The following is a 27,460-nucleotide window of genomic DNA, read 5'->3' as shown; positions in this document are numbered from 1 at the left end:
ATTCAAACAAGTACATAAAGTAGACTGATATTTTACATAGTGATGATACTTTGTCAACAAGTTTCTCTAATATGTCCATCGATAAAACCCCAGTAGTTTGGTACAGCTCCTCCCATATTACGAATTGGTAGACTAAAAACGAATTAAGGTAATATAATAAATAATTTAATTTCAATTAAGCTAATAGCTTACCTATAACTAGAGCTGATAACTATTTCTATAAAGCCACTTATGTGCATTCAAATTATCTTAGAAGTGTCCATGATTTTCCACAATGAAGTTTGCAGTTATAAAAATAAACTTCGATAATGATTGCGAGACTTGTATTAAAAATTTTCCAAGTCAACTAGTCGATTTGTTTGAATTGGTTTTGATATATTTTCTACACCAACTGTATCTATTATGAAAAATCAATTCCTCAATAATGGTCCCAGCTAAAATTGCTAACGCTATTTGTTCTTTCATTTTCGATTTTGAACTTTTACCAAATGAATTATTTTATTTATCAGAATACAAAATAAAGGTGACAAAATATAAATATGTCAAATTTAAAGATCTGTCACTTTACTGACTTTCGTTAAAAGCACCTTGCAATAGTTCACTTTTAACGTCCACGATAGAGGATCCTTTATTACAGGATCCTTTAATAAAAGATCGCTTATTTGTGCGTTGCAATAACTCTCTATTACATACGCAGCACCTACTTGGTGTCATTTAAAACCTACACCATTAAGCCCACTACAAAAATTCCAAAACCAAATACTGAGGATGGTTTTGAAGAAAAATAGGTATACAAGGGTGACAACACTCCATGACGCCTCAGGAATTGAAACTCTGAAGGAATACATAGATGGCATAGCCTCCAAATTTTATGAAAAATCCTGTTATGTGAGCGATCCGGTTAGTCGGATAACAAAAATTCGATTCTGTGATAAGAATCGAAATGGTCGGCATGTTCTTCCCTATGAACACCTACCAATTTTCTACGAAGAATATAAACAGTATTCTAAAAAATAGTCATAAAACCCCGAAAGGTAAAACTTAAAACCCCACATCAATAATTTATATTGAACAAATTAAAGCAGGTTTTTTCTTATTTTATTTCCCTGTAAAAACAACGAAAACTTAAATTTATAAAAGAATACTCGACTTGTATGAAATTTCAACTATTGTAAGGTAATATAATACCACATAAAAAGAAAGATAGGTAAACATCTTATGTAGGAACTATCATTGTATAAGAAAATATGAAAACAATTATGTATATTGTGTGTATTGTATATATTTTAATGTTTAATAAATGTTTTTCTGATTCTGATTCTGATGATTCTCAGATGGAGTGAATGGAACGATGAAATGTGATCAAAATCCAATCGTTCCAAATGTTCAACATCACAACTTAAAGCTGAACATTAGCGAGCGTTCCATCTTTCCAAATAGAGGAAAACCACTCCATAGGAACTAAGTTAATGTGTAAATCGGAAATGGAGCTGTTGGATTTCAAATCATCCCAAAAAGCATTTCGTCATGCTAACCACAGTTGTTGAATTAGTTTTTTGGATTGTTACCGCTTTAGAGTGGATCTACCGAAACAGAATCTGACAAAATTCATCAATTTTTAGAATTATCCTAACCGAAAAACTTTAATAAAAAAATGAATTTTGTACAGTATACCTAATGCCCCGATAAACTAAAGATTAATCTAGAAGTGAAACATTTAGAAATCTCTAGAGTCTAGAGATTTCTATTCCAATGTGGGTACTCGTACATGGTGTACAATAGTTTTAGTATATAATTAATTAATTCTATTTTGTATTTGTTGAATTACATTTATTTTTCTTCACTAGATATTTATGTTGGCTACTGTAATAATGAATGTATTATTTGTATATCGCGTACAGGCTCTAAAGCCTCTGCGATTAATGTTTATGATACAATAAACTACATTTTCATTATTATTATTTATTGAGCATGTATGTTCTTATCTTCAACACTCCAAATGGATGGACGTCGCTCCACGCAACTCTATTTGAAATAATCTTGAATCTCAAGCTTAACAGGCCAATTTAAAAGTACGCGGTCTAGCATAGTAAAACACATTTTTTTGTCAAAATTCGATTTTATTATTCAACATAGTTGCCTTCGAGAGCGATACAGCGATTATAGCGATCTTCTAACTTTTTGATACCATTTTTGTAGTACGATTTGTCTTTCGCTTCAAAATAGGCCTCAGTTTCGGCGATTACTTCTCCATTGGCGCTAAATATCTTTCCAGCGAGCATTCTTTTGAGGTCTGAGAACAGGAAAAAGTCGCTGGGGGCCAGATCTGACGAATACAGTGGATGTAGAAGTAATTCAAGCAACTTTGTCATTGTTTTCATTAATTTGTAACACGGCGCATTGTCTTGATGAAACGCTCTTTTTTCCTTCAAATGGGGCCTTTTTTAACGATTTCATTCTTTGAACTATCCAATAACGCTATGTAATAATCGCTGTTGATGGATTGGCCCTTTTGGAGTTAATCAATGAATTTTATACCTTGCGCATCCCAGAAGACTGATGTCATAACCTTGCCAGCTGGCTGTTGTGTTTTTCCTCGCTTTGGATTCGGTTCATCGAGTGCAGTCCACTCAGCTGACTGTCGATTGGACTCCGGAGTGAAATGTTGGAGCCATGTTTCATCCATTGTCACATATTGACGCAAAAATTCAGGTTTAAACAGCTTCAAATACTGCTCAGAATCATTAACACGTTATTGCTTTTGATCGATTGTGAGCTCGCGCGTCACTCATTTTGCACACAGCTTTCTCATGTACAAATATTAGTGAATGATACGATGTACACGTTCAGATCATATCTTCACAATGTCTGCTATTTCAATCAACTTCACTTCACGGTCATTCAAAATTATTTTGTGATCTTTTTTTATTTTTTCGTCGGTGACAGCCTCTTTTGGGCGTCCACTGCGTTCGCCGTCTTCGGTGCTCATTTCAACACTTTTAAACTTAGCATACCAATCAATGATGGTTGATTTTTTGGTGCAGACCCCGCAAACTCTTCATCAAGCCAAGATTTTGCTTCAACTGTATTTTTTATCTTCAAAAAGCTATATTTCATCAGCACACGAAATTCTTTTTTTTTTCAAATAACAAAAGTACACAACACAATAACTCACAAACTAATGGTCGGACTGCTGTCAAATTTGGACACGTATCATTTGAAGGTTGGTACTAACTAAAAATCATATGGATTTAATACTAGCATCACCATCTGTGCATCAGACCGGAGACTTCTCAATTGGCCTAATAACAACGAAACATCACTTAACCACCATACTTTGCCTAAATTTTGGCTGTGAGTTTCTACAAAAAGATATTGCACTAGTCATGAGCGGACTGCTGAAGGGTCACATTTTTCAAATCAGATATCTTTTATTGATATAGGTACTATTTTACACTGGTGTCTTACACTCAGATAATTGTTATAAAGTTATTTAAAAGATATTAAAAAAAGTAAGACATTCATCTATTTGTATTCACAGGTTTATAATCTTAAAGTACAGCTGATCCATTATGAGCAATAAAAATATTATATTAAAAAAAAATCTTTCCATTTAACAATTAGTTCATTCATAAGAGAGATCCAATTTCAAATTTAGCTAGATTAAACATTAGAAATAAAACATCTTTCCCATTATCTCAACATCAATCATATTCACCATTCACAATTATTCGCAAATAAATATCATTTGGGTACATTATCAATTTTATTGAATAACAGTCTTTATCAGATCTAAAAATTAGAAATCCTTGCAGAGACATATTGATGTCCAGAAGGTCCAGCATCTAGAGGACCATTAAGAGCGTTTTCAGGAGAAACAGCACGTTCTGAATCAGATGTGTTAGATAGTGCATCATCTGCACTTGTCCATGTGTAATCCAATTCTATAATAAAGCCATTAATTTCTCAATTAGGAAAATATTCTCTAATGAAAATTCAAAAATGTGGAGTCGAAAAGCGCAATATTTTTCTAGTTGAAATATTGATAGATAATACTATCCTCAGGAAACAAAATAAAATTATGTTCAAGCAAATGATTGATCAATAACATGATAGTGCATAAGAAGTAACAATAATCAACAAAAAAGAAAATTGTAAAAAATTTCATACAAAAACTCTTTTCAGGAAAAGTCACGTGTGTCGTTTTAACATCTATATCTGTATCTCTGTATAACTTCCAAATTCATTACCTGCATCTTGATTATCTGATGTATCGTCTTGATTCGAAGATCCACTAGTTGGTAAACTAACTCGTCTTATTCTCCTAGTTTGTACATTCAATTCAAATTGCATCCTAATGTCCAATGCCATGAACCCAATGGTAATAATGAGAGGAATACGATATCTGCAATCCCAAGCCAGTTTAAGAAGAAACATTAAAGGAGATGTAGCGATTGTTTCCTCCATCTAAAATAATTTTTTTTTTTTTAAAAGGCCACAGTGAATTTCTGCTACTAGCAGAAGAATGTTCTGGAAAGTATGCCAAACACAAGATTTCAATAAATCTAAAATAATGTTGACACTGATATATCTGCATTTGCAAAAGCTTCTAAGCTGGATCAAATCTGTATGAATTTCTTGTTGAGAATGATTGATAGCAATGATTTAGCAAAAATTTTATTCACATGAACTAGTTCTTTCTGTTGCTACAAATCCTCATTTAGATTTTATCCTGAATCCAAATCTTAAGTTTTCTCTCAAATTTTATTTATTTCTATCTATTATCTATTATATTAGTTCTTATCTATGATCCAATAAATATTAAAAATATTACAAATGGTTATTATGCTCTAATTGATATCTTAGATATACAGTCATGACTACTATTCAAAAATGTTTTTTCATGATATTAGCCCTGAAAACAACCTATTAATAAATCTAAACATCCTCATACTTGAGGTTTTTTGGAAAACTAATTGATTGGATGTTTAGATTTGTTACTAGGTTGTGTTCAGGGGTAATATCATGAAAAAAACATGTAGTGTAAGGTTTATTGAAAAACTGATTGATTGGATTTTTGGATTTATTACTAGGTTATTTTCAGGGCTGATATGAAAAAAACATTTTATAATAGTAGTCATTAATGTATATCTAAGATATCAATTAGAGCATAATAACCATAATAATATAGTAATAAAAAACAATAACTTCAAAGTATGAATTTAAATTCAATAAAAGTTCTTCACTAAGATAACTTCCCTATGCCCACTTATTTTTTTGAATCATTTTAAATTCTATAATTGTGTAGATTTGAACTCAATGACTGATTAAAATATATTCGAGCCTGGTAAGCAACTGAAAATAATGGAGAAAGTAATCATTTTGACTTCTTACCAAACAAACATTATACACTTCATGTATATTATTGATTCAACGAGATTTGTGATTAAACAAATATTTCGAGAAACATATTGAGGTTTATTATTTTTCGAACATTTTCATTGTTAATATTAATATTAATTTGGTTTGTTTACTTGAATCTTGAAATGAAAGTTTGACATTACTTATTAAATGTGGTATCCTGAATGAGGAAATAATAAAGTTACGAATTTTCAAGTTTAGTTTATTGAAGATTAGTTTAATAATAATAATCATTATGCCAAAGATATTATAATTAACTTCATATTATAATAATTTCATTTTTTAATAGTTTTAAAAAAATTTTTAATGACAAATTATAATTTATACTTTGTTCACTTATTGTAGAATCGATTCTTTTATACCATTAGACATTTTCAAAAGAATGCTGAAATTTAAAAAAAAAAGCACTGATATCAATTATTTCTACATTAAACAATTCCCTTGACCCTCTATTTTTACAACCCACATATCAAAAATTCACCTAGGTTCTACAATTTATGAACATAAAAAGTTACTGTATTGTAATATTGTTCGACTTGACACCATGCAAACTGCAATCCAACAATATCAAATACAAGGTTTAAATTATTAGTAGGCAATTAGTAGAAAAGGTAGCCACAATTGGAAAAAATTTCTAATTGTGCACTAATAATTCCTTAGTTTCAATTCAAACAATTTTATAAAATCTAATATTTGTATAGGTTGAATTTAAAAAACTTAACATAAATAAAATATCTCATAACAAATCAATAATTGTTAACATTTAGAAGATGTGTGCAAATCAAAAATCAGCAATTTTATCATAATTTGTAATTGTAGATTGGTTTCAAATTTAGATTGGAATTATTTTCAGAACTCACCGTTTAAAATATTAATTATGGAAAAAGTAATAATACTTTATGTAGATTTGACTAAGTCAAAGTAGTCAATGGTTTGCCCACTCTCAAAAATTCCTTTTTTAAGGATATCCAACAACATTTTAACAGTTTTTTGGGGCGTTAAGATATCAGTTTTTTTAGTCTCCTTGAAAGATTTTCTTAGTCCATCATCTTCAGCCGTTTCAATGATAGTTTCAAACATATCAGTGGCAACAGGACCAGGAGAATAATTCAGAATTGTTAAATTACTTTCTTCAACAGCTAAAACCTTGAAAAATAGCTCCCTTGCTGCCTTACATGATCCATACATGGACATGTTCACAAAAGGAACTCTACCACATAAAGATGTTATATTAACTATGAACAATTTTTTTGCTAAACCTTTAGTTTTAGAAATGAATTTCGAGTTGAGTGATATAGCAGAAATAAGATTCAAATCATAATATTTTCTCCACAGTTCAACATCATTCAAATCTACAGTTTTCTTCAAACAACCAATTGTTCCTGCATTATGAATGAAAATAGAGTAATCCAAATTAGATACATCAACTTTTTTAATTACTTCATCAAATAATTTTTCATACACATCATCTGAAGGCTCCGATAAATCAATAGGATATGTAACAACATTCAAAGTACTTTCTACTTGCAAGACAAGGGATTTTGTTTCCTCTAGAGCAGAAGCAGATGAAGCAATTAAAACAAGAGCAGACTGAGGATGAATCGATTGAGACATCTCTATAGCTAGGGCTCTACCAATACCTCTGGATGCCCCAGTTATAAAAATAAGACTTTTTTTTGAGAAATCAAGAGAAGTCATGTTGAAAGTATTTTTACCTACACTTATATATTTTAAGGAGAACGAATTTCTTGAGAATCCCTTCTATCTTGAACTTCTTCAGTGTTTTCTAATTGATCGTGTTTAAGAAGATCAACGATTTCTCCTTGATTCAGAGCTTGTCTGGAAGATAAAAGATTTTTCAGGTTATTTACTGGTTGATCCAAGTCTATCTCTTCTGCGAAAACGTTCTCTCCAGCTAAAAGTTGTTGCATGCAAGCTTCACGTTTTGCTATAAGTTGTTCGACTATATTGGAATCACTTTTTAGTTGCTTCAATTTCGATTCTGAAATATTGATTATGCTTAAAGGATTTAAATCAATGTATAAAAAAAAGAATTTATGTCCAATTATTATGACTTTTAGAAGTGAAGTGACTTTTCACAGCATTTCTTTTCAATTTGGTTTAGTGTGGAAAACTTGACCTAGAAACCTGTGAGAAATCACTTAATAAACTGCAAATTTATCTTCAGAGCTTTCATAGTGCAAATTCAGCGAAATTATTTAAATATGATTACCGAGACTTATTCACAAAAACTAAATTATGAATGCTCTACTCATATCACTATGCCAGAAATTCTAGGTAAAATAACTGATGTTCAACAGCAATCAATATGTTGTTCGAAATTGTATTATATATTTATTCATATGTAGCATGTTTATTAAAAAAAAAAAACCTATTACTCACCTAAAGTGGCTAAATATTGATCGGAATCGGGTAAAGCTGAGATAAGTCTTTCGTGAGATAGAGTTTGAGATATAGGTATTGAAAAATCGTCTTCGAATTTAAAAGATAAAGTTTCAAATTTTGTGACGTCTCCTTGCTGACAAGTACTCCAAGGATCCATGTTTTTTTATTTATGGAATACAGATTCTAACATCGAAAAAATGAGCAGTGCTGTGAAGTCGCAGCTTAATTGCCGAAGATATCCGAACGAGTGCACGGACCCAGAAGTCAGAGGTGTGCATGGACAGGAATGGATTGGCCCCTGATTGCATATGGGTTTACATTAGCGTTAGAAATTTTTTCTCGGAATATTGAGTTAAAGAAGCAAATTTTATTTTAAAAATTGGTAAATAATGTAGAAAATTTTTAACATAATAATAATACGCTTTATTTCATAGTATGTCTGTACAATGTACTAATCCCGATCGGACTCGTACAACGCGAAATACAGATAACTAAAGCCATCTATTGGAAAAATCATGGATTCCTTCTTACTACACCCCTTAAATAAAAACATATGATCAAATATTTAAAACTTAATAACAAATTCTAGTCTCCTATTTTTTTTGACTAGCGTATCTTTGGATAATATTTTCAACATTCAGACTTCTGCAAATGGCCTTGTGTATAAGCATTAATGCTAATTCATTCGAACCATTCTAGATCTTATACAATATTTCACCCTTCTGAGTGTCGACGAATATTTTTCGATAATTCATGATACATTTTTATATTTGGCTACTGGCATCTATGTTCTAAATGAAATGCGCATCAAGAATAAAGTAATGAATTTCGTCAGGTTTATTGATAAAGAGATAAAGATAAAGAGATAAATGTTATTCGACATTGTCGATTTCTGTTTCGATTGCTCAAGAGCTTAAGAGTGCAGAATAAACCGTTTGAAACACTATTTGCATAAGGCTGGTCTCAAGAAGATGCTAGAGATATGGAACCAAACGACTAAACGCAAAAAACCGCATGGACCGAATTTCCACTGCGAATCACTACTGAATCGCAACAAAATCGCCCCATTTTCGAAAAGTTTGGTGACTGGTGATGAAAAGTGGATCAATTACGACAATGTCAAGCAAAAACGGGCGTGGTCAAAACGCGATGAGCCATCGGAAACGGCCAGGAAGGTTTTGCTTCGTGTTTAGTGAGATTAGCAGGGAATTATCTACGAAGAGCTTCCCTCTAAGGCACTTAACTCGGAACTGTAGTTATCAAACAAAACAGCGCATATTTGACCTAAATTGAATCATTCTAACTAAGGTAATTGAAGCCTTATTGTTCTTCGTGCAAAAATAATGTATTTCTTTTTACTATACCTTATACGTTTTTGCGTCTGAGTTTTCTTATGAAATAAATTTACATATACATATTAACATATTTATGAAATATGTGAAATTTTTTGAACTTGTTTTTGACTTAAAAAAAATTGGAAACTGAATATGATATGATCTTTTAAAATCCATCTTTCTATAAAAAAAACACTTGTCCCATTAGGTACCAACAAAAATTTCCGCTATTTTGTTAACCCAAATGAGCCGTGACTTTCTATGGCCTCCCCTCAAACATCGCCTGGATCCGCCCCTGGACTGTATATCACAGCCTTCTTTCTAGAGACGGGTATGTATACACATACCCATAGACCTAAACATTAACGAATATATTATTTTAAAATGTTTCTATTCATTATTCAACTATTTCCAAAAACTATCATAAAATTACTAAATATTCTTAGATATTCGCTTCAATTCACGCCACTGGTTCAATACCTTCTTCGGTTATCTACGGCAACTAGCAGCGCAATGCAGCAAAGAATTTCACACGGGAAAATAAACGGCCTCAACCACAGATTACAGATGTTATCCGTACTCGAACTACTTGTTCTATTTTTTTTGTTCTGTTTTTTTTTTTAATATACTCTGATGTTTGACATCCGTTATCCGCCATAGACCTTATATCAAAATGTGATATTAGGTCTATGTTTTCGTCACAGTATAGGAACTACTGCATAGACCTAATATCCAATTTTTTTTGTAATTAACCTAATTGATATTAGGTCTATGAACTACTGTGCTTTTCGTTATCCAATTTGTCAACCATAGAAAAACATATTTTTTAAGCGATGTAAGGAAAATAATAAAAAATTCAAACTACTGTCAACTATGAATAACAATAAATCTGGAATTTTGGATTTAATCACTGAATTATGTGAGAAATATGAGAGAGACCCTAGTAAAGTAAAAGACCGACGTTCCAAATGTTATGAATTACTATTAGGGAAAAGGAAAATAAAATTTAAAAAAAGTGAGCATTGAATATTTTGGGTGTTCTAAACTCACAATTTCTTCAAACTACCATAATCAGGAATCTATGTCATTAATTTGAGTATAATAAATATAATAACACTTTTATTTTTCAGAATTCAAAGATTTAAGTACAAATGATCCTGTTTGTAATATCACAGCTTGGCAGTATGTTCTCTCCCATGAATACAAGCTTACAAAATGTGCAGAGCAAATTGCTAATCTTCATAAATTACTTTCTGAATGTTATTTAGCTGAGGGAAAATTTGATACTTATAATAATATCTTAAGATTTCTCCTTAGTTTGAGAAATATACCGTCTATACAATATGATCAAATGGTGAGTTTCTCCTGAGAAAATGAACTAATTTAATTTATATTGAAGGGGATCAATAATTATTGCTTAATGATTCAGCTAATTCTGTTTCTAATAAGTAAGTTCTACTTTCAATTAAATTGATTCGAAAAAGTTGTCGAAAGTTTATGGTCTCCAGGTCCAAATGAAAATTCATGATATTTTGACATAAGTTTGTTTTTAGGACTTATCCATTCTTCCAGAACTTGGACCAAATCCTGATTTCACCAGTCTTTTCAAATTACCAGATTCAATTATCTCCCAGTCTTCTTATTATTCTGATAGTACATTTTATTTTGATGGGAAAAAAAAGTGTTCAAAGAGTAATAAATTGAATAGGTTACCTTCTTGCACATGTACAGATAAATCATATGAATCAAGTTATAAAACATTGTCAGGAGTTAATAACGAAGAAAATGCAGCAATTCTTCCAGAAGAAAATATCAGAGGTTTGTTTCTTCTCATTATAGAAACTTTGATATTAATACATAAAAATATCATTCTGAAAAATCATATTATATATTTCTTTCAAGTCTCTTTATTTATTCATTCATGTAATGTGCAGGTATCAGAGGCTAAGCTTACACAATAGTCTTGCATCCTTTATTATTTTTTTTTATTTATTTCATTAGTTTGAAGACTAACGGTAGATTTATGCATCGTCCTTAGGAAAATATTACTAAGATTTCTGTCAAAAAATTCTGTGGGGTTTATGCACTCTCTTGTTACTTATTAGTGAAGGAAAGTGTGCATGCTCAAACTACTTTCTATTTGTTCTATACTTTGATGCTTGACATTGATTGTGAAAAAATAAAAATTAATTTTTTTCATATACATTTTTCATTCATAATTATGAATTGAGGAACATGAAACAGTGGAAACTGTCACTCCTCAATATTAAATTTGTATTTGGTTCATGCGAAGTTCTTTATAGTTCTTAGTTAAAAGTTAGTCAAGTTTAGTAATAGTTTTAAGGAAAATGCATAATTCTCATTGATTTGTTAGCATTCAATTCTTAGTTTTTAGTTTTATTCTTAGTTCTTAGGAACAGTGCATAAATCTACTAAAAACTGAGAAATATTCACAAGGTTCAAATAAAGATAATTGTCATTTAAGCCCTGAGCCTCTTCATCTTATTTTATTTTGCCTTTTGCTGTTCATAAATATTCAAAGGTTACTCATTAGATCCAATTGCTCTACATGTGCTGAATCTAATGATCTAACAAATATCTTCTCATTTTTTTCATAACTTTGAATTTTATAGAAAGTATTTGGGAAATTGCGGCAACAGAATTATATTGTGGAAGAAAAACCTGGGAAGATTATGGGCAAGCAGAACCAGAAAGGGAGCCAATATTCCTATCAGAATTGGGTGACTTATCTTCACTGTGGGTGGACAATTTACATTCAACACGTTTCAATAAATATTTTAGAGAACATGTTATGTTTAAACCTGAAATTAAACCGAAAAAACAGTTTATTGATGACCTAAAGTATCTACTTGGTAAGTGTATTCAAACTATATATACAAATGAATTTGAATTAAATTCAGTGAAAATTCTTTACAATAAATCAGTCAATGGTTTTTTATTTTAACCATACATATATTGTAGAAAAATATCTATTGATGCCAATATGCTCACCAAAACTTTTATTTAATCTTCAACTTATTCCAAGAGTAAATAAGCATCATGCTGTTATTCTGTAGAATTGGAAGTTTGATCAAGAAAATCAAATTGAATATACAAATCTTTTTCTATTTAAATATATCTTTTTTTTATTCAGATTGCTTTTTTCAGTTGGTATGGCGTCTCAGTCATTCACTTATAATGATTTTGGTGAACTTATTTTGATACCAGATATAACATTAGAAGGATTAACAGAAGAGACATTAGAAGAATACAGTAAAAATTTCACTTTTAGTGGTACATGTTATAAAGGATTATATCAAATGAGCTCGCCCGATTCGCAATCAAGCAAATACAGAAGTAATGGTTATATATTTGCTGTAAGTTTGCACAAAAGTTTTTTCTTAACTAAAACAAATTTCAGATGGACAACAGAGTTTATCGTTTTTATCGACGAATTGATGCGTATTTTGTGAAGATTTAGGTTTGGAAGGTTGCTTCACATTCATTATCTTTCATTATATATGAAAATTTATTATTATTATTTGAACTGGGGTCGTTGTAGCTCAGTAAGCCTTCTGGGAACTGCGACCATGTAGCTTTTGATCTCTACCCTACTCATTCATAGAAACCCAAGGAGGTCGTCAATGGCGTTGATAAAAGAGACAACCTTCTTAGGGTCCTTGGCCATTACCTCTTGGGTATCCAGGACCGGCTTCCCCATATGAATGGTTCTTAGGCCAGCCAGCTCTGGACTCTTGCATAGCATGTGTTCAGCTGTTTCTGCTTCTGATCCACAGAGCCTGCAAATCTCATCTGCTAACTTTCCCATACGGTACAAATGATGTTTGTACCGACAGTGCCCCGTCACCATCACCCGAAGTTCGGCTCGTGACAGCTTCAAGAGCTTTCTGGCATAGATATGTGAAATCATCACGAATTTCTTGGCTTGAGTAAATCCAGGAGTGTTTGTCCAGTGGCTTATCCTGTTATTCAACTTCCATTTCTGGACCGCTGCCTTATATTGGTCTTTTCCTAGCTGACAGAAAAGCTCAGGTCCAGCAGTTGTTAACCATGATGCACTTTTTGCAAGTTCATTGCCTTTTCCATTTCCTTCAACACTACAGTGCCCTGGTACCCTTAGTAGAGTCACTTCACACAAACCAACCATATGTCGAATCACAAAACTTCTTTCGGATTACCCCAGGTGAGTAGAGTTAAAAACTCAGAATCTCACACTGATTCGTCAGTCTGTCCCAAATATTCTGGGGGGGGGCAAAAATTCGAGTATGGAGACCAAGTATATTTCTAAGAGTTTATTCATTGCAACATACAATATAAGAACTGCAGAAAGAACTCTTAGCAATAAAATGGGATATCGCCGTGGTTCTGGAAAGAGTCTTATCTATATGTTTCCCCCAGTCGAGTTTACTGTCCTGGATAACACTGGAATATTTGCACTCATTAGAGAAGTTCAGAGTCTGATATGAAAATTTAAGCTATTGTTTACTACAAAGTAGTACCTTCATATATCTGTACTTGTACAGTGCATCCCATTTTGGGTGAGACAGCCAGGTTTTTCGCTTGTTATTTAAGATAGAGCCTTGCGGTTTTCACGTTCTTGTCCTACTTTTTTGTGAAACTCAAGTTGGTCTAATCATATTTTGCATAATTGTTTCCGTTCAAGAGATACAGGGCGATTTTGGAAATTGATACTTTTCGGACACCTCCTTTATCTCCGAAGTTATTAGAAATAATGCTGAGCTAAAAACTACGTGTGAATCAGAATTCTGCGTAGAATCCAGTGGTGTACTCAATTTTTTTTTTCGGGTTATGGTTTTGAAGATTCAACACAAACATATATTTTTTTTAATGGAACACCCTTTATATCATCACTTCGTTGAATTTGTTATTTTTTTCCCTTCAAAATGATGTATGATACTATGTAGGTAGGATGTTCAGAAATGTTAAAAAACACTAAAACATCAAATAATGATAATTTTTTTGTTAATGGGCAATGGATTTCCCATATAAAAAAGAATCAATTGGATAATTTTCATTTGTGATTTTTATTTATAGTAGAGTAAGCAAACAAAGATAACACACTCATCACTAACATGGAGAACAAAACGTAGATACCTACCTAATAGCAACAAATAAATAATACAAAAATTCATAAACATTGCACAATATCTTACAGATTAAACTATTCAAATTGCTGTCCATTTTCCCCTAATACATAAATGACAAAACTTTTCAATACGCCTGAGTGCATTTAATATTATAAAAGGACGGTTTTGTAAATCCTGGAAAACTGCCTCTGTTGATGCACGAAGTTCTTCGGGATTGTTAAGTCTTTGACTGTTGTATATTATATGTATCAGGGAAAATGGACAGCAATTTGAACAGTTTCATCTGTAAGATATTATGGAATGTTTATGAATTTTTGTATTATTCATTTGAAGCTATTAGGTAGGTACCTACGTTTTGTTTTTCATGTTAGTGATGAGTGTATTATCTTTGTTTGGTTACTCTACTATAAATAAAAATCTCAAATGAAAATTATCCAATTGATCTTTTTTTTCATATGGGAAATCCATTGCTCATTAACAAAAAAATCATCATTATTTGATGTTTTAGTGTTTTTTTAACATTTCTGAACATGCTACCTACATAGTATCCTACATCATTTTGAAGGGAAAAAATAACGAATTCAACGAAGTAATAATATACAGGGTGTTCCATTGAAAAAAATATATGTTTGTGTTGAATCTTCAAAACCATAATACGAAAAAAAAAATTGAGTACGCCACTGGATTCTACGCAGAATTCTGATTCACACGTAGTTTTTAGCTCAGCATTATTTCTAATAACTTCGGAGATAAAGGAGGTGTCCGAAAAGTATCAATTTCCAAAATCGCCCTGTATCTCTTGAACGGAAACAATTATGCAAAATCTGATAGACCAGCTTGAATTTCACAAAAAAGTAGGACAAGAACGTGAAAACCGCAAGGCTCTATCTTAAATAACAAGCGAGAAACCTGGCTGTCTCACCCAAAATGGGATGCACTGTACAGTAAACGTTGTAAGTTGAACAGTGGACAAGAATACAGTGACATTCTCTGTAATTTTGTTGAAATTTTGGACTCACGTTCGATATATCAATAAGTTAAAAAGATGATCTTTATTTAGCAGTTCCAATTTGACTAAAAAATGAACATGAATGTGTTGATCATACAATCAACAGGGCTGTACCTGAAGTGGAACACAGTAACAAAGCTTAAGTAGTACTACAGTACAGTAGAAACTCTAAGCTTCTGAGAGGTCTCATAGAGCCATAGGAGAGTTGGGATAAAAAATATTACGAACTATAACCAATGTCCATGCTATGCATCTAACAAAACACTATATTCTCTTTCAAAGATTGATGATCTAAATGGCAACTGTAGCATGATGAATGTCTGTAGATGAATGTTCAAACCTTAGGTTCTTTAGCTACAAGTTCTGGCTGGATATAAAGTTATATCATTTTGAGTTTATGTTGAGAAGCCCACTTACCTTTTACTTGTGATATCGTAATTTAATATTTGCTTTGTTGCTTTTTTCTCATCTGCCACCATGATACTGGTGTAATCGAGTGACTTTCTTTGACATATCGAATTTTTCTTCCTGTTTTGCGCCTTCAGCCGTTCACACCGATTACTGTGGTTTTTTGGAAAATTTAGGGCCTAATTTCGTTGGGTAGCAGGGACTAACAGGCCAATTGAAAAGTCCCCGATCTACCATAGTAAAACACATTTTTTTGCCAAAATTCGATTTTATTATTCAACATAGTTGCCTTCGAGGGCGATACAGCGATCACAGCTATCTTCCAACTTTTCGATGCCATTTTTGTAGTAAGATTTGTCTTTCGCTCCAAAATAGGCCTCAGTTTCGGCGATTACTTCCTCATTGGCGCTAAATTTCTTTCCAGCGAGCATTCTGAGGTCTGAGAACAGGAAAAAGTCACTGGGGGCCAGATCTGGCGAATACGGTGGATGCAGAAGCAATTAGAAGCCTAATTCATGCAATTTTGCCATTTTTTTCATTGATTTGTGACACGGCGTATTGTCTTGATTTTTTTTTCAATCAAATGGCTATCAACCGCAGTCTTCCAGCCAGTTATACACATTTTTATATTACATTCTATCAAATTATCAGAAAAAATATATAAAAAAAAACATTATTCTATTGATTTGCGTTTGAACAATGGTGACTTTGCCTTTGGTGCAGCTGCTTTATTTTAATTTAGTTTAATATGGGAAGAGATCATCGCTTCTGTGAAAAGCTCTGGACTGCAGACGGACGAATTTTTTTAATTCAATTATTGGAATCTATATTTTGAAAACGTAAACTGTGAAAATTAATTTATTTTGATTGAAAAAATAGCATGTCGAATATAGTTTATACAGAAATATAGGGCTTTACTATATTTTGATATATTTACATCTAATTATAATAAAATACCTCATGTTACCCAATTTCGGTTATATTTTATTTTTATTTATTTTATTTTTCATTTTGGTTTTGTCCATACATGCAGTTTTTCAGAGCGCGGGTGAAACCGCAGGCTTCAACTAGTTATCTATAAGTTGCAATGTCAGTTTTGTGGAATTCAAGAAATTAAAATAATTTTTTTTAGGAATTATGTGAGAGTATAAATAAATATCTACTATTCTATAGAACAGCCATTATGAGTATTCCAAATTCAATGAATCTCTTGGAATTCAGTGAAAAAACCAGTCATTTGAGAACACAAATTAATACACTTGCATCTATATGCAAAATTGGTCCTTATAAAGAGAGTGAGGAGATACCTCATGGGGTTGCTCTATTAAATTATTTATATCAAATGGTCATTCAAGTCATAGATAAAAATATAATACTGGTGTTATATTCTATTCTTTTTCCGTGCTGTCAAATTTATTTTGGGTAAGTTGAAATATAAATTTGTATAAATTTATTTTATGAATGAAAACTTCTGTTCAATTTTCAGTCGGTTTATTTTGCAATGGATACTATATGGTTCAGTGAATGACCCATATGATGAATTTTTCATCAAGACCAATCATAAATTTATTTCCACAAGAGGGCGTACTTATTGGACTAGAAGCTTTGTTATTTGTCCAAACATAATTCCAGAATTTCTTAATGATGTTAAGGACACAATACTTCTTTGCGGAAAAATGATGAATTTGTTGAAGGTCTGCAATCCTTTTGTGAGTATTTAAACAGTTCATGATGAAACACCCTGTATTTAAAAAATTAACTTGTAACTTCATTCACTCTGAACCTGAAACCTAATAGATTTCAAACTGGCATTTATTGAGCAAATTATTATTGGAAATTCCAAAAATTGTGTTGAATTCGATTGATTTTTCAGAACAAACTCTGTCTCTTCCTGATGGGCAAAAAACCTAACATAATATCCTGTTGCATCACAAGAGACCAACTTAGCCTCCTTGAACAAAGTGCTCAGAATTATTATTTGGAGGCATTGGAATTTTGTGGCCGCAAACATTCTATTGCTTTTTTGATTCGAAAAGATAAGGAGATAAATGAGGATTTACTGGAATTCATTTCTGAAAAAAGGGCAGCTACATTGAAGAGAATTGAATGTAAATATTATTCTAACTACATTTCCTCTTCTCATTTGATGAATCAACACAAACAAGTTATCTCTTTATTTTCAACTCGGTATTATGTTGAGTAATGAAGATTTGTAACAGAAATTCATTCTAAGAGCATAATAATATGGAATTTTTTTTAAAGAATTATTTTCAAAGGTTATTTCATCTACACCAGGCAAAAATCTAAGGATATTTTTTACTTTATGAATATTGTATACTACACTACTCTCATGCAGCGCAATTATTGACGATATTTTGCAACCATATTGTTATCCAGTTTTCTTTAAAAAAAAACTTCATACCATTAGTTTTTCATAAAAGTATTCTACAGTGATTGGGGAAGGTTTTCCATTCATGCACGACAATACCCTCCGCATACTGCAGTCCCAACATCCTATTTTCTAGATAACCAAGGAATCCAATCTTTGCCATAGCCTGCTCAGTCACCTGATTTGAATCCGATTGTATGGGATATGCTACAAAGAAGAGTTACTAAAGGCTCATTTTCACGGTGATAGTAACTATCGCGATAGCACTCTCGCACTATAATGATAATAACTATCTAGTATGGTGACAGTTGCTGCAATAGTTACTATCACTATCACACTATTGTGATAGTACTATCACTGTGAAAATGAGCCTTTATAGTTAAAATCAATTTCATAGTAGCTAGCCTACAAGAAGCCTAGCATAATATATCCCAGCTACAATTCCAGAACTGAATTACAATTTACGAGTGTAATGCTGATAAACTCTAAAAAGACATAAATCATCTCTATTAACTTACTGAAACTTTTCTTCGGATATTGGAATTTTTTAAGGTGAATTTTAGTCACCACCTTTTGAGGGCGATATTTCGGAAAGGGGTAGGCCGAAGCAATTAAGTTAAAGGAAAGACCCATCTTAATTTCATACAAACATACACCTCCTGAATTTTGTCTCAAGTTTTCAAATATTATGTTGACTACACTCGCGAGCAACCAAATCGACTCAAGCCCTTACTCTACGTACATACTCTGTTTTTATGAGAAGTATACAAGGTATTTATAAAGACAATATGTCATTTGAAAGCTTGAAACTTCAGCTTTAATGAGATATCATCATTATCAATATCCGTTCATTATTTTTGTAATTAATGATATCTGAACATAAATGCAGGAAATACAGGGAATTTGGGAGAGGTTGTTGTGGTTGGGTATTTTAGAAATAAAAGAAAATTGTGAAAACAATACATTACAATTTATTAATTAATATATAGTGTTTCCCCCCCTAGCCCTAATTACAGCTCGAAGTCGGTTCTTCATTGATCTTATTAACTTTTTGACGTCCTCTTGAGAAATGTTGTTCCACTCTTCTAATAAAGCTGTCTTGAATTCTCCTAAGGTCGAGGGCGCCGGATCTCTGGCTCGTACTCTTCGTTTCAGCTGGTCCCATAAGTGCTCGATCGGATTCAGGTCTGGACTGAGCGCAGGCCAGTCCATTGTGCGCATTTCGACTTCATTTAAAAACTGCTGAGTAATGCGCGCCGTATGACAACGAGCATTGTCGTGCTTTAAGATAAAGTCCTCGCCTACAAATCCTTCGTAGGGAACAACGTGATCCAGGAGAATATCGGCGATGTACCGATCCGCTGTTAGGCCGCCTCCTCGGCCTCCCCCAGGCACGAAAACAAGGGCCGTCTTTTCCTCTCAAGAGATTCCGGCCCACATCATACAGGAACCACCGCCAAATGCGAAACAGCATTGGGCAAACCGCTCGCCTGGAAGTCTGTAGACTCGGGCTCTCCTGTCGTTGCCATGCAGACACATTCTGCACTCGTCAGTAAACAGAACCGACTGCCATTGGGCAATGGTCCAATTGATGTGTTCTCTGGCAAACTGAAGACGCGCTTGTCGGTGGGCTGCAGTCAATTTGGGCCCCGTCGCAGCCCTTTTTGGAGTCAGGTTGGCTGCCTTCAAACGTCTTCTTACTGTCCACTCGCTCACAGCCACGCCTCGAACGCGTCTGAGTTGTTGTTGCACATCAACACCAGTCAGATGCCGATTTCGCAGTGAGGTAGAGACAATGAAACGGTCGTCTCTATCAGAAGTACACCGGTGGCGGCTGGTTCTTGGTCTTCGATTGAAGGCACCGGTCTCCCGAAATCGTCTGTATACCCGGGATACAGCAGACTGGCTCAAGCGAAGCTGGGCAGCGACTACTCGCTGGCTAAGTCCTTGTTCCAACAAGGCAACAACTTGAGCGGCTTCTGCAGGTGTGGTGTCCACGGTTTCGTGGAAACAATGATTGCAATTTACGGAGATGTGTACCTGTCAACTTGTGATAAGCGACTGATAAGGTATACCGGTTACGGGAGATTTTATAGGGGTGGCAGTTAGCGCAAGGCGCGGGTAGCGTAGTGAGTGAATTTACTCAAAGTCCTATTGATGCGACAATGGATCCGTTAGAATTAATTTCTTTTATCAATATTAGTGTTGAATGAGAGCTTGCATATTGAGCTTTCAAATGATATATCGTCTTTATAAATACCTTGTATACTTTTCGTAAAAATAGAGTTTGTACGCAGACTTAGGGCTTGAGTCGATTTGGTTGCTCGCGAGTGTATATACATATATAAAATATTATATTATTAATATAATATTATACAGGGTGTGGCGTAATTAATGGATAATCCTGTACTGGCGAATAGGGGAGGTCATGGCCGACCAGAAAATGTAAAGTTATGTTAAGTAAAAATATCATAGTTTTCGAGATATCGGACAATTTCATTTTTTTCTAAAAAGTGCACCTTTACTCACTAATTTCAATGCTGTGATCACAAATCTTGTTATTTCTTTGGGCATTGTTTTTTATTTTACTCTCAAATAGCTGTACTAAGAGATAAACGACCAAATTCCTACCATCTTGCTTAATTAAGAAAAAAAAAGTAGGTCTATCCTCATGTTTGCAAATTCACTTACTTTTTTCTTCAAGTTTAAGTCGTTATGGTAAAAAAAAAAATGTATTGAGACCTTTGTAAACATTTCATAAATAAATTGTCTATTTCATTGCGGTTCTATAATGGTGTAATACATGTTATTCTTTTATTGGGTGCTCGGAGTAAGTTTCATTATTACATCTGAGGTACTAATTTCAGTGAAAGAGAGTTTTAGGGATTTGTGATGATACCTAATAATGGTTCAATAAAACACAGTAAAATTTTCACTATTTATTTTAAATTAGAGTAACATAAGTGCACGCTGAACATCTTCTAATAAAAGATCGTTTCATTCGTCGCGCATATCTGGCTTGATTAATATTTCGAGCTGCTTCGTTAATGCGTGTGCGTAATTCTGAAACCGAATTTATCGGCTTGTCATATGCCTTCTCTTTGAGGCATCGCGAATAGAATAAAATCTAATGGATTTAGATCAGTAGATCGTGGTGGCCAAGAAATTGTACCCATACGTCCAATCAATCTTCTCGGGAATTTTTCATTTAAGTAATTACGTATCTGTCGTGCGAAATGTGCAGGGCAGCCTTATCCGACTCCTATCTCAACCTGCATAATATGCATAGTTGGCAGGTCTCTAATCCACATCTAATGAGACAAGAAAGATCCCAGTACCAATTTGACATTAATTTGTGGACTGGGATTTTTGATGGGCAAGTCATCGGCCCATTTGAGTTTCCAGAAACACTAACAGCTGACCGATACCTTCATTTTCTAAGAAATACACTGCCGCTTTTACTAGAAATTTTGAATTTAGAAGACAGGAGACGGATGTGGCTGCAACATGATGGCTGCCCTGCACATTTCGCACGAAAGGTACGTGATTATTCGAATGAAAAATTCCAGAGAAGTTGTATTAGACGAATAGGTACAATTTCTTTGTCACCACGATCTCCTGATCTAAATCCATTAGATTTTATTCTATTGGGGATGTCTCAAAGAGAAGGTATATGACAAGCCGATAAATTCAGTTGAAGAATTACGCACACGCATTAACGAAGCAACTCGAAATATTAATCAAGCCAGATATGCGCGACGAATCAAACGATCTTTTATTAGAATATGTTTAGCGTGCATTCGTGCAGAAGGCGGACATTTCGAGCACTCACTGTAATTTCTAATAAATAGTCGAAATATTACTGTGTTTTATTTCACCATTATTAGGTATTATCAAAAATCCCTAAAACTCTCTTTCACTGAAATTAGTACCTCAGTTGTAATAATGGAACGTACTTCGAGCACCCAATAAAAGAATAACATGTACTATACCATTTTAGAACCGCAATGAAATTGACAATTTATTTATGAAATGTTCAAAAAGGTCTCAATACTTTTTTTTTTCACCATAACGACTGAAACTTAAAGAAAAAAGTAAGTGAATTTGCGACATGAGGTTTATTCTACTTTTTTTTTCTTAATTAAGCAGGATGGTAGGAATTTGGTAGTTTATCTCTTAGTACAGCTATTTGAGAGTAAAATAGAAAACAATGCCCAAAGAAATAACAAGATTTGTCATCACAGCATTGAAATTAGTGAGTAAAGGTGCACTTGTTAGAAAAAAATGAAATTGTCCGATATCTCGAAAACTATGATATTTTTACTGAACATAACTTTACATTTTCTGGTCGGCCATGACCTCCCCTATTCGCCAGTACAGGATTATCCATTAATTACGCCACACCCTGTATATTTACCATTCAAGATTTTTTTTAGAAACCATAGGACCTATTCACTGACATTTGATACAAAAATTAGTGACTATCTTAAACCTAATAACTAGGCTTCAGATTAATATACATTTGCATAACTCCATATTCTAATGCATATTCTAGACATTTTGGAGTTAAAGTGTATATTTTAGGATTTCCTGTTTTATCTGCATATTTTCGAGATGAAATTTGTTTTTAATCATGAACGAATCTAATAGATCTCTACTTCAAAAATATAATTGGTAAATCCCAAACAGCTTTTATGACCTATTAGGTAATAGAAGGTTGGGTAGGTTCTCAACCTCCATGGAATGAAGTATTTGGGGAAAATATTCATCTGTTGAAAAAAGATAGTTTACCTAAGCAAAAATTTGTTTTAAACCATCAGTTTTTTCTATTGTTGTGCAAATTTGAATGGCGATCATCATTAAATTTAATTGTACTTGTATTTCCAAGGTTATTTTGAAATTGGAAAGCAAGGGGCTTTCTATAGAAAACAGTATACAAATTGTTGAAAATATTTTTGATAGGCTGAGTAAATTAAATAATAGTAGTAGTCATTAGTTTTAGATGAATATACTGGATAATTCTTTTGTAATATTTGCAAGATGTTACAAAATGAGAATATTTGAATCTTATTAGATTAGGTTTGGGGGGATTCCATTGTACTGCCACCTAATGGAGTATTGGGCCCCAAATTTGATACTTACTGATATAGTGGATTTATAATTCGCTTCTATTGTATCATGTGACGTGAAACGAACAAAATTTCATAATATTTTAGGGAATAATAGCTTAAATTTATATTTCACAATTCATTACATCGTGTCATAGTGAATTTTTATAGGGAAAATCTATAACCTTTAAAAAATGTTTTATTGCAATCTAATAAACGATTTATAATGCATATTTAAATGCAGATTTTTAATGTTTTATATGCACATTTCGCACTTTTTCAATGCATATTTATCCAAAGCCTAAACCTTTACTAATCACACAACATTTCTTTCATTCCACAAATCTGAAATTTTAAATTAATTGTAGTAGAACGACAGACGCGTGCACTAGAAGAATATGAAAAGAAACTTGAGGAGAGGGCAATATTGAAAGAGCAATATGATATGGCCTTGCATCAAAAGCAATTTCATATATTGCAGGTTATCGAAAGGGAGATCAAATCAATTGAAACTAGTATTCAAATTGCAAAGAGAAGAGAATATATGATTCAACAAGAAGCGTGAGTAAATATAGAGTACATTGAATTTGTAAAATGTTCATGATCGAATGTTAAATTATTTGTATTGCATGTTTTTTTTTTTAATTCCGATTTTACCAGAGGAAACATTGTGATCACCTTTGAGATGAAGAAAATTTTTTATCTTCTATTTGAAAATTTCCGCTCGCAAAATGAATTTCACGTTTTCTGAAAAACTTTTGTCTGTCTGTCGGTCTGTATGTCCGCACATCTTAGTAATATCCTCGATTTGTTCAATTTTGATCCGGTTTTTAAGAAATTTGGTAATTTTATTCTATAAGTGCTATTGAAATTCCCATACAAAAGTAATGAATATTTATAATAAAAGTAAATAAAATAATAATATAAAATATAAATAATAAATAATAATTTATGAAGGTAAAAAAAGTTTCACTTTCATCCAATTTCAATAAAAAAAAGCTCGTATAACCCTCCCAGCTGACTCTATTCCAACAGTCAAAACTGCAATAAAATTGTTGCTGTATTGTATGAATTCGCATATGCAGATTTGCAGAAATAAGAGGGACACAAAATTATATAAATGTGTTTTTGTTACTCTTTTCTTATCCCACCCTTATTTTTTCATAAATTTATGAAATGAAAAACAAATCGGTTTCTACTGTTTTATTGAATGTAAATCTTTGACAATTGTTCGAGATACCAAATAGTTTGATAAGAAATTCAAGAAATTGAATAAGGCGAAAATCAAATTTTAATTTCACTACTTGTTTATAATGATTTCATTTCTGTTACATGATGTTATTCTTGATTATATAGATAATATATTACTTTTGTCTTTTTTTTTTCAGTAAAGATTTGATAGATTATTATGAGCAGTTATTTAAAATATCTGATGCCAAAAGAGAAAAAATTGAAAAACATATTGAAGTCTTAAAAAAATTCCAATTAGATCCCACTCATAAAAACATTCAGATTCAATATGGAGATGAAATACAGGATATAAATTTGGAAAAACAAATAGAAGATGTGCAAAGTTTAGAAAACACCCAATCTTCTTTTATACCAGAAATCAACATTGGTGACTCTATACAAAATAATGAAACCCCTCAAATTCATTCTGCAAAGTCTTTGGATGAATTGAATGCTAATATGGAAGAAGAGACAAGTGAAATAGAGCCACTTCAGACCGAAAAAATAAACAATAATTCCATACCAGAAAAAATAAACAATGATAACTTCAAACAAACTATAGAAAATTTTGAAATGGCTAAAAGAAATAAGAGACGAATTATGAATGAGGAATTAGGAATGAGTGATAGGAATGATAAAACAAAAGCCAGGGTAAATTGGAATGCAGATAATTTAACAGATGCCCAAAAGAATAGAATGAAAGTTATGGCTTCTGAATTTGATATAGAAATCCAGCCGAGAGAAAGATTAGATAAAGAACTAACTATTACTGATATAAATAGATTCAAAATGATGACAAGTACAATATTCAGTAATGAGAATTATACAGAAAAAAAAGTTGATAATGAAACTACTAATAGTAATAGTGTTAAAGAAACAGTTACAAACATCAATCAAAATATAAGTGAAATAGAAGCAAACAAAAAAATCAACGAGAAAAATGAGAGGGAAAAATTGAAAAAATCTATTTCTTTGCATTTGGATTTCACCTTCAAAAGGGAGAATAGTAATAATTTGGAAATGGAAAAATGTTTACCGATGTCTATTGATTCAACACCATTTAGTGATATAGCTAGTATTTCAACAATTTCAGCTACTAGCAGAATGTTTCAAGAAGATAAAACAAATAATAGTTTTCCAACTACTGCAGGAACAGAAATGACAGATGATGGTGGCTTCAAATTTACAGAGAACTATAATATTCCTGATTATCCTGTTAGTCAACTTGACAAAGCCCACTTTTCAAAAGTTTTTTTATTGGAAGATGTGGAAAATATAAAACCAATGTGCTTAAAAATGTTTTTGAGCCAAAGTTTATCTTTCTCTTTAGTGGTTCAATTGAAACTAGTGAGCAGTGAGCTTTTGAATTACTTCATAGAAGATTTGAAGTATTTGCAACATTTGAAAAATTTGAAGAGTTATTTCTTTCTGCAGAATGGTGAATTTGCCAAAACAATCACAGATATTTTATTTCAAAAATTGTACAACGTGAAATTTCCAATAGAACTGATCAATTGCAGGGTTTTGAGTTATATAATTCATGGTTCTCTAGAAGATTCCAACAAAACTGATGGTTTCGAGAATTTGTCTTTCAAAATAAATAATCTCCCAGAATGTTTCAATCTTTGCGATATTGATGTTCTAAATTGCTTATCTCTTACATATAAATTGGATTGGCCTATGAATATTCTATTACCATGCGATGCTATAGCCAAATATAATGAAGTATTCAAATTTTTATTGAAGATAAATAGAATGAATTGGATTCTAAAGAAAATGTTTATGGTAAATTGAACTTTACTTGAAAGTTGTTCTTATATACATTTTTTGTACAACGTTCTACATATTTTATTTCAGAATCTTAGAATGCTGGCTAAAGAAACTGGTACAAAAGAACAATACCTCATGATTTCGATCCATTATAGAAGGATACATTTGTTTCGCCATGTTATGATGCATTTCATACAGTCTTTGCAGAATTACATCACTGGAGAAATATTTCAAACACAATGGTCTTTTCTAGAAGAAAATTTAGAAAGTGTTACAAATTTAGATGAACTATATGATATGCATACCCATTACTTGAAAAATATCTTATTTATGTAAGTAATTTTTGATTGGAATTGACTTATTAGATCATTTAATTTTTAAACCAATAAAATGATAGAATATAAATTGCATTGTTGACTGTTGTTGTAGGTTAATGATCATTATATATTTTTGTTGATTTCAGGTGTCTACTCAACCAACGATCAGCTCCTCTGAAAAAAGTTCTAGATAAAATATTCACTGTTATACTTAAATTTTACGATATCTTGCGTTCAAAAAAATGGGAATGTAAGGAAGGAACTTTCAAACATCCAAGCTTCAAAAAATTGGAGACCATTTATGAGAACTTTAATGAACTTGTTATCTATTTATTCAAGGTTGGAAAGAAAGTTGTTAAGAATGGTTATCAACCACAATTCAAACACTTTTTAGATTCATTGAATACTAATGGATTTTATTCTAAAATCTCATGTGATAGCGTTTGAAAATTGAATCAAAATACCTCTAATTTATATTATAGATAATATGAAGTTTTGATACTGTGTTTTTGTTAAGTCATTACCATTTATCATATTCCTTTCCTAATAATTTAAGGTGAAGAGAAAATGCTTCCTTTATCATATGAGAGAGACAAATAATTTTATTGAAAAACATCTTTTGTCTTTCAATTATTCATCATTTAATTGTTCTTCAATTTTATATAGTTTCAAAAAATGACTAAAATTAGTGTTACAAAATTTCAAATAGAATTATTATTATTATTGTAACAAGATACTGAGATGAGGCCATATGGCCTATAAATCTCATACACAAAAAAACACCTTAGGAGATAATTGTAAATAACAAAAAAAAAAAACATTCTAAACAAAAATGGAGTCTTGTCTGTTGAACGAATTCACACTCTCAACACCCAAGACATTCTCCAGTAAGGAGTTCCACCTACCAAATACCCGATTCAGCAGGAAAAACTCTCAAGC

At 32.2% G+C, this 27,460-nt stretch overlaps 2 protein-coding genes across 3 annotated transcripts; one reads left to right on the top strand and one right to left on the bottom strand.

The window, feature by feature from the left end:
* Positions 1-4,327: 4,327 nt before the first annotated feature.
* LOC123682898 (sepiapterin reductase-like) lies at positions 4,328-8,012 on the bottom strand. 2 transcript variants are annotated; one of them, XM_045621712.1, is made up of 3 exons: positions 7,825-8,012; positions 7,141-7,423; positions 4,328-4,467 (listed from the first exon to the last, which is right to left on the bottom strand). In XM_045621712.1, the coding sequence occupies exons 1-2, from the start codon at positions 7,982-7,984 to the stop codon at positions 7,152-7,154; spliced, it is 432 nt and encodes a 143-aa protein (XP_045477668.1). In that variant the 5' UTR covers positions 7,985-8,012; the 3' UTR covers positions 4,328-4,467; positions 7,141-7,151. The 2 variants fall into 2 exon arrangements, with proteins under 2 accessions (XP_045477668.1, XP_045477667.1); XM_045621711.1 differs by lacking the exon at positions 4,328-4,467 and having other exon boundaries at positions 5,819-7,260; positions 7,825-7,963.
* Positions 8,013-9,972: 1,960 nt separating this feature from the next.
* LOC123682897 (gamma-tubulin complex component 6) lies at positions 9,973-27,018 on the top strand. The gene is made up of 12 exons (XM_045621710.1): positions 9,973-10,176; positions 10,292-10,515; positions 10,715-10,979; positions 11,795-12,034; positions 12,330-12,538; positions 16,840-17,129; positions 17,194-17,416; positions 17,581-17,815; positions 23,573-23,765; positions 24,593-26,219; positions 26,292-26,536; positions 26,668-27,018. The coding sequence occupies exons 1-12, from the start codon at positions 10,035-10,037 to the stop codon at positions 26,966-26,968; spliced, it is 4,194 nt and encodes a 1,397-aa protein (XP_045477666.1). The 5' UTR covers positions 9,973-10,034; the 3' UTR covers positions 26,969-27,018.
* The last annotated feature ends 442 nt before the right edge of the window (positions 27,019-27,460 follow it).

Source organism: Harmonia axyridis, chromosome 6 (genome assembly GCF_914767665.1).
Source record: "Harmonia axyridis chromosome 6, icHarAxyr1.1, whole genome shotgun sequence".
Classification (NCBI taxonomy): domain Eukaryota; kingdom Metazoa; phylum Arthropoda; class Insecta; order Coleoptera; family Coccinellidae; genus Harmonia; species Harmonia axyridis.
Note: the sequence above shows the minus strand (reverse complement) of the source record. Positions and strands in the feature narration are given on the sequence as shown.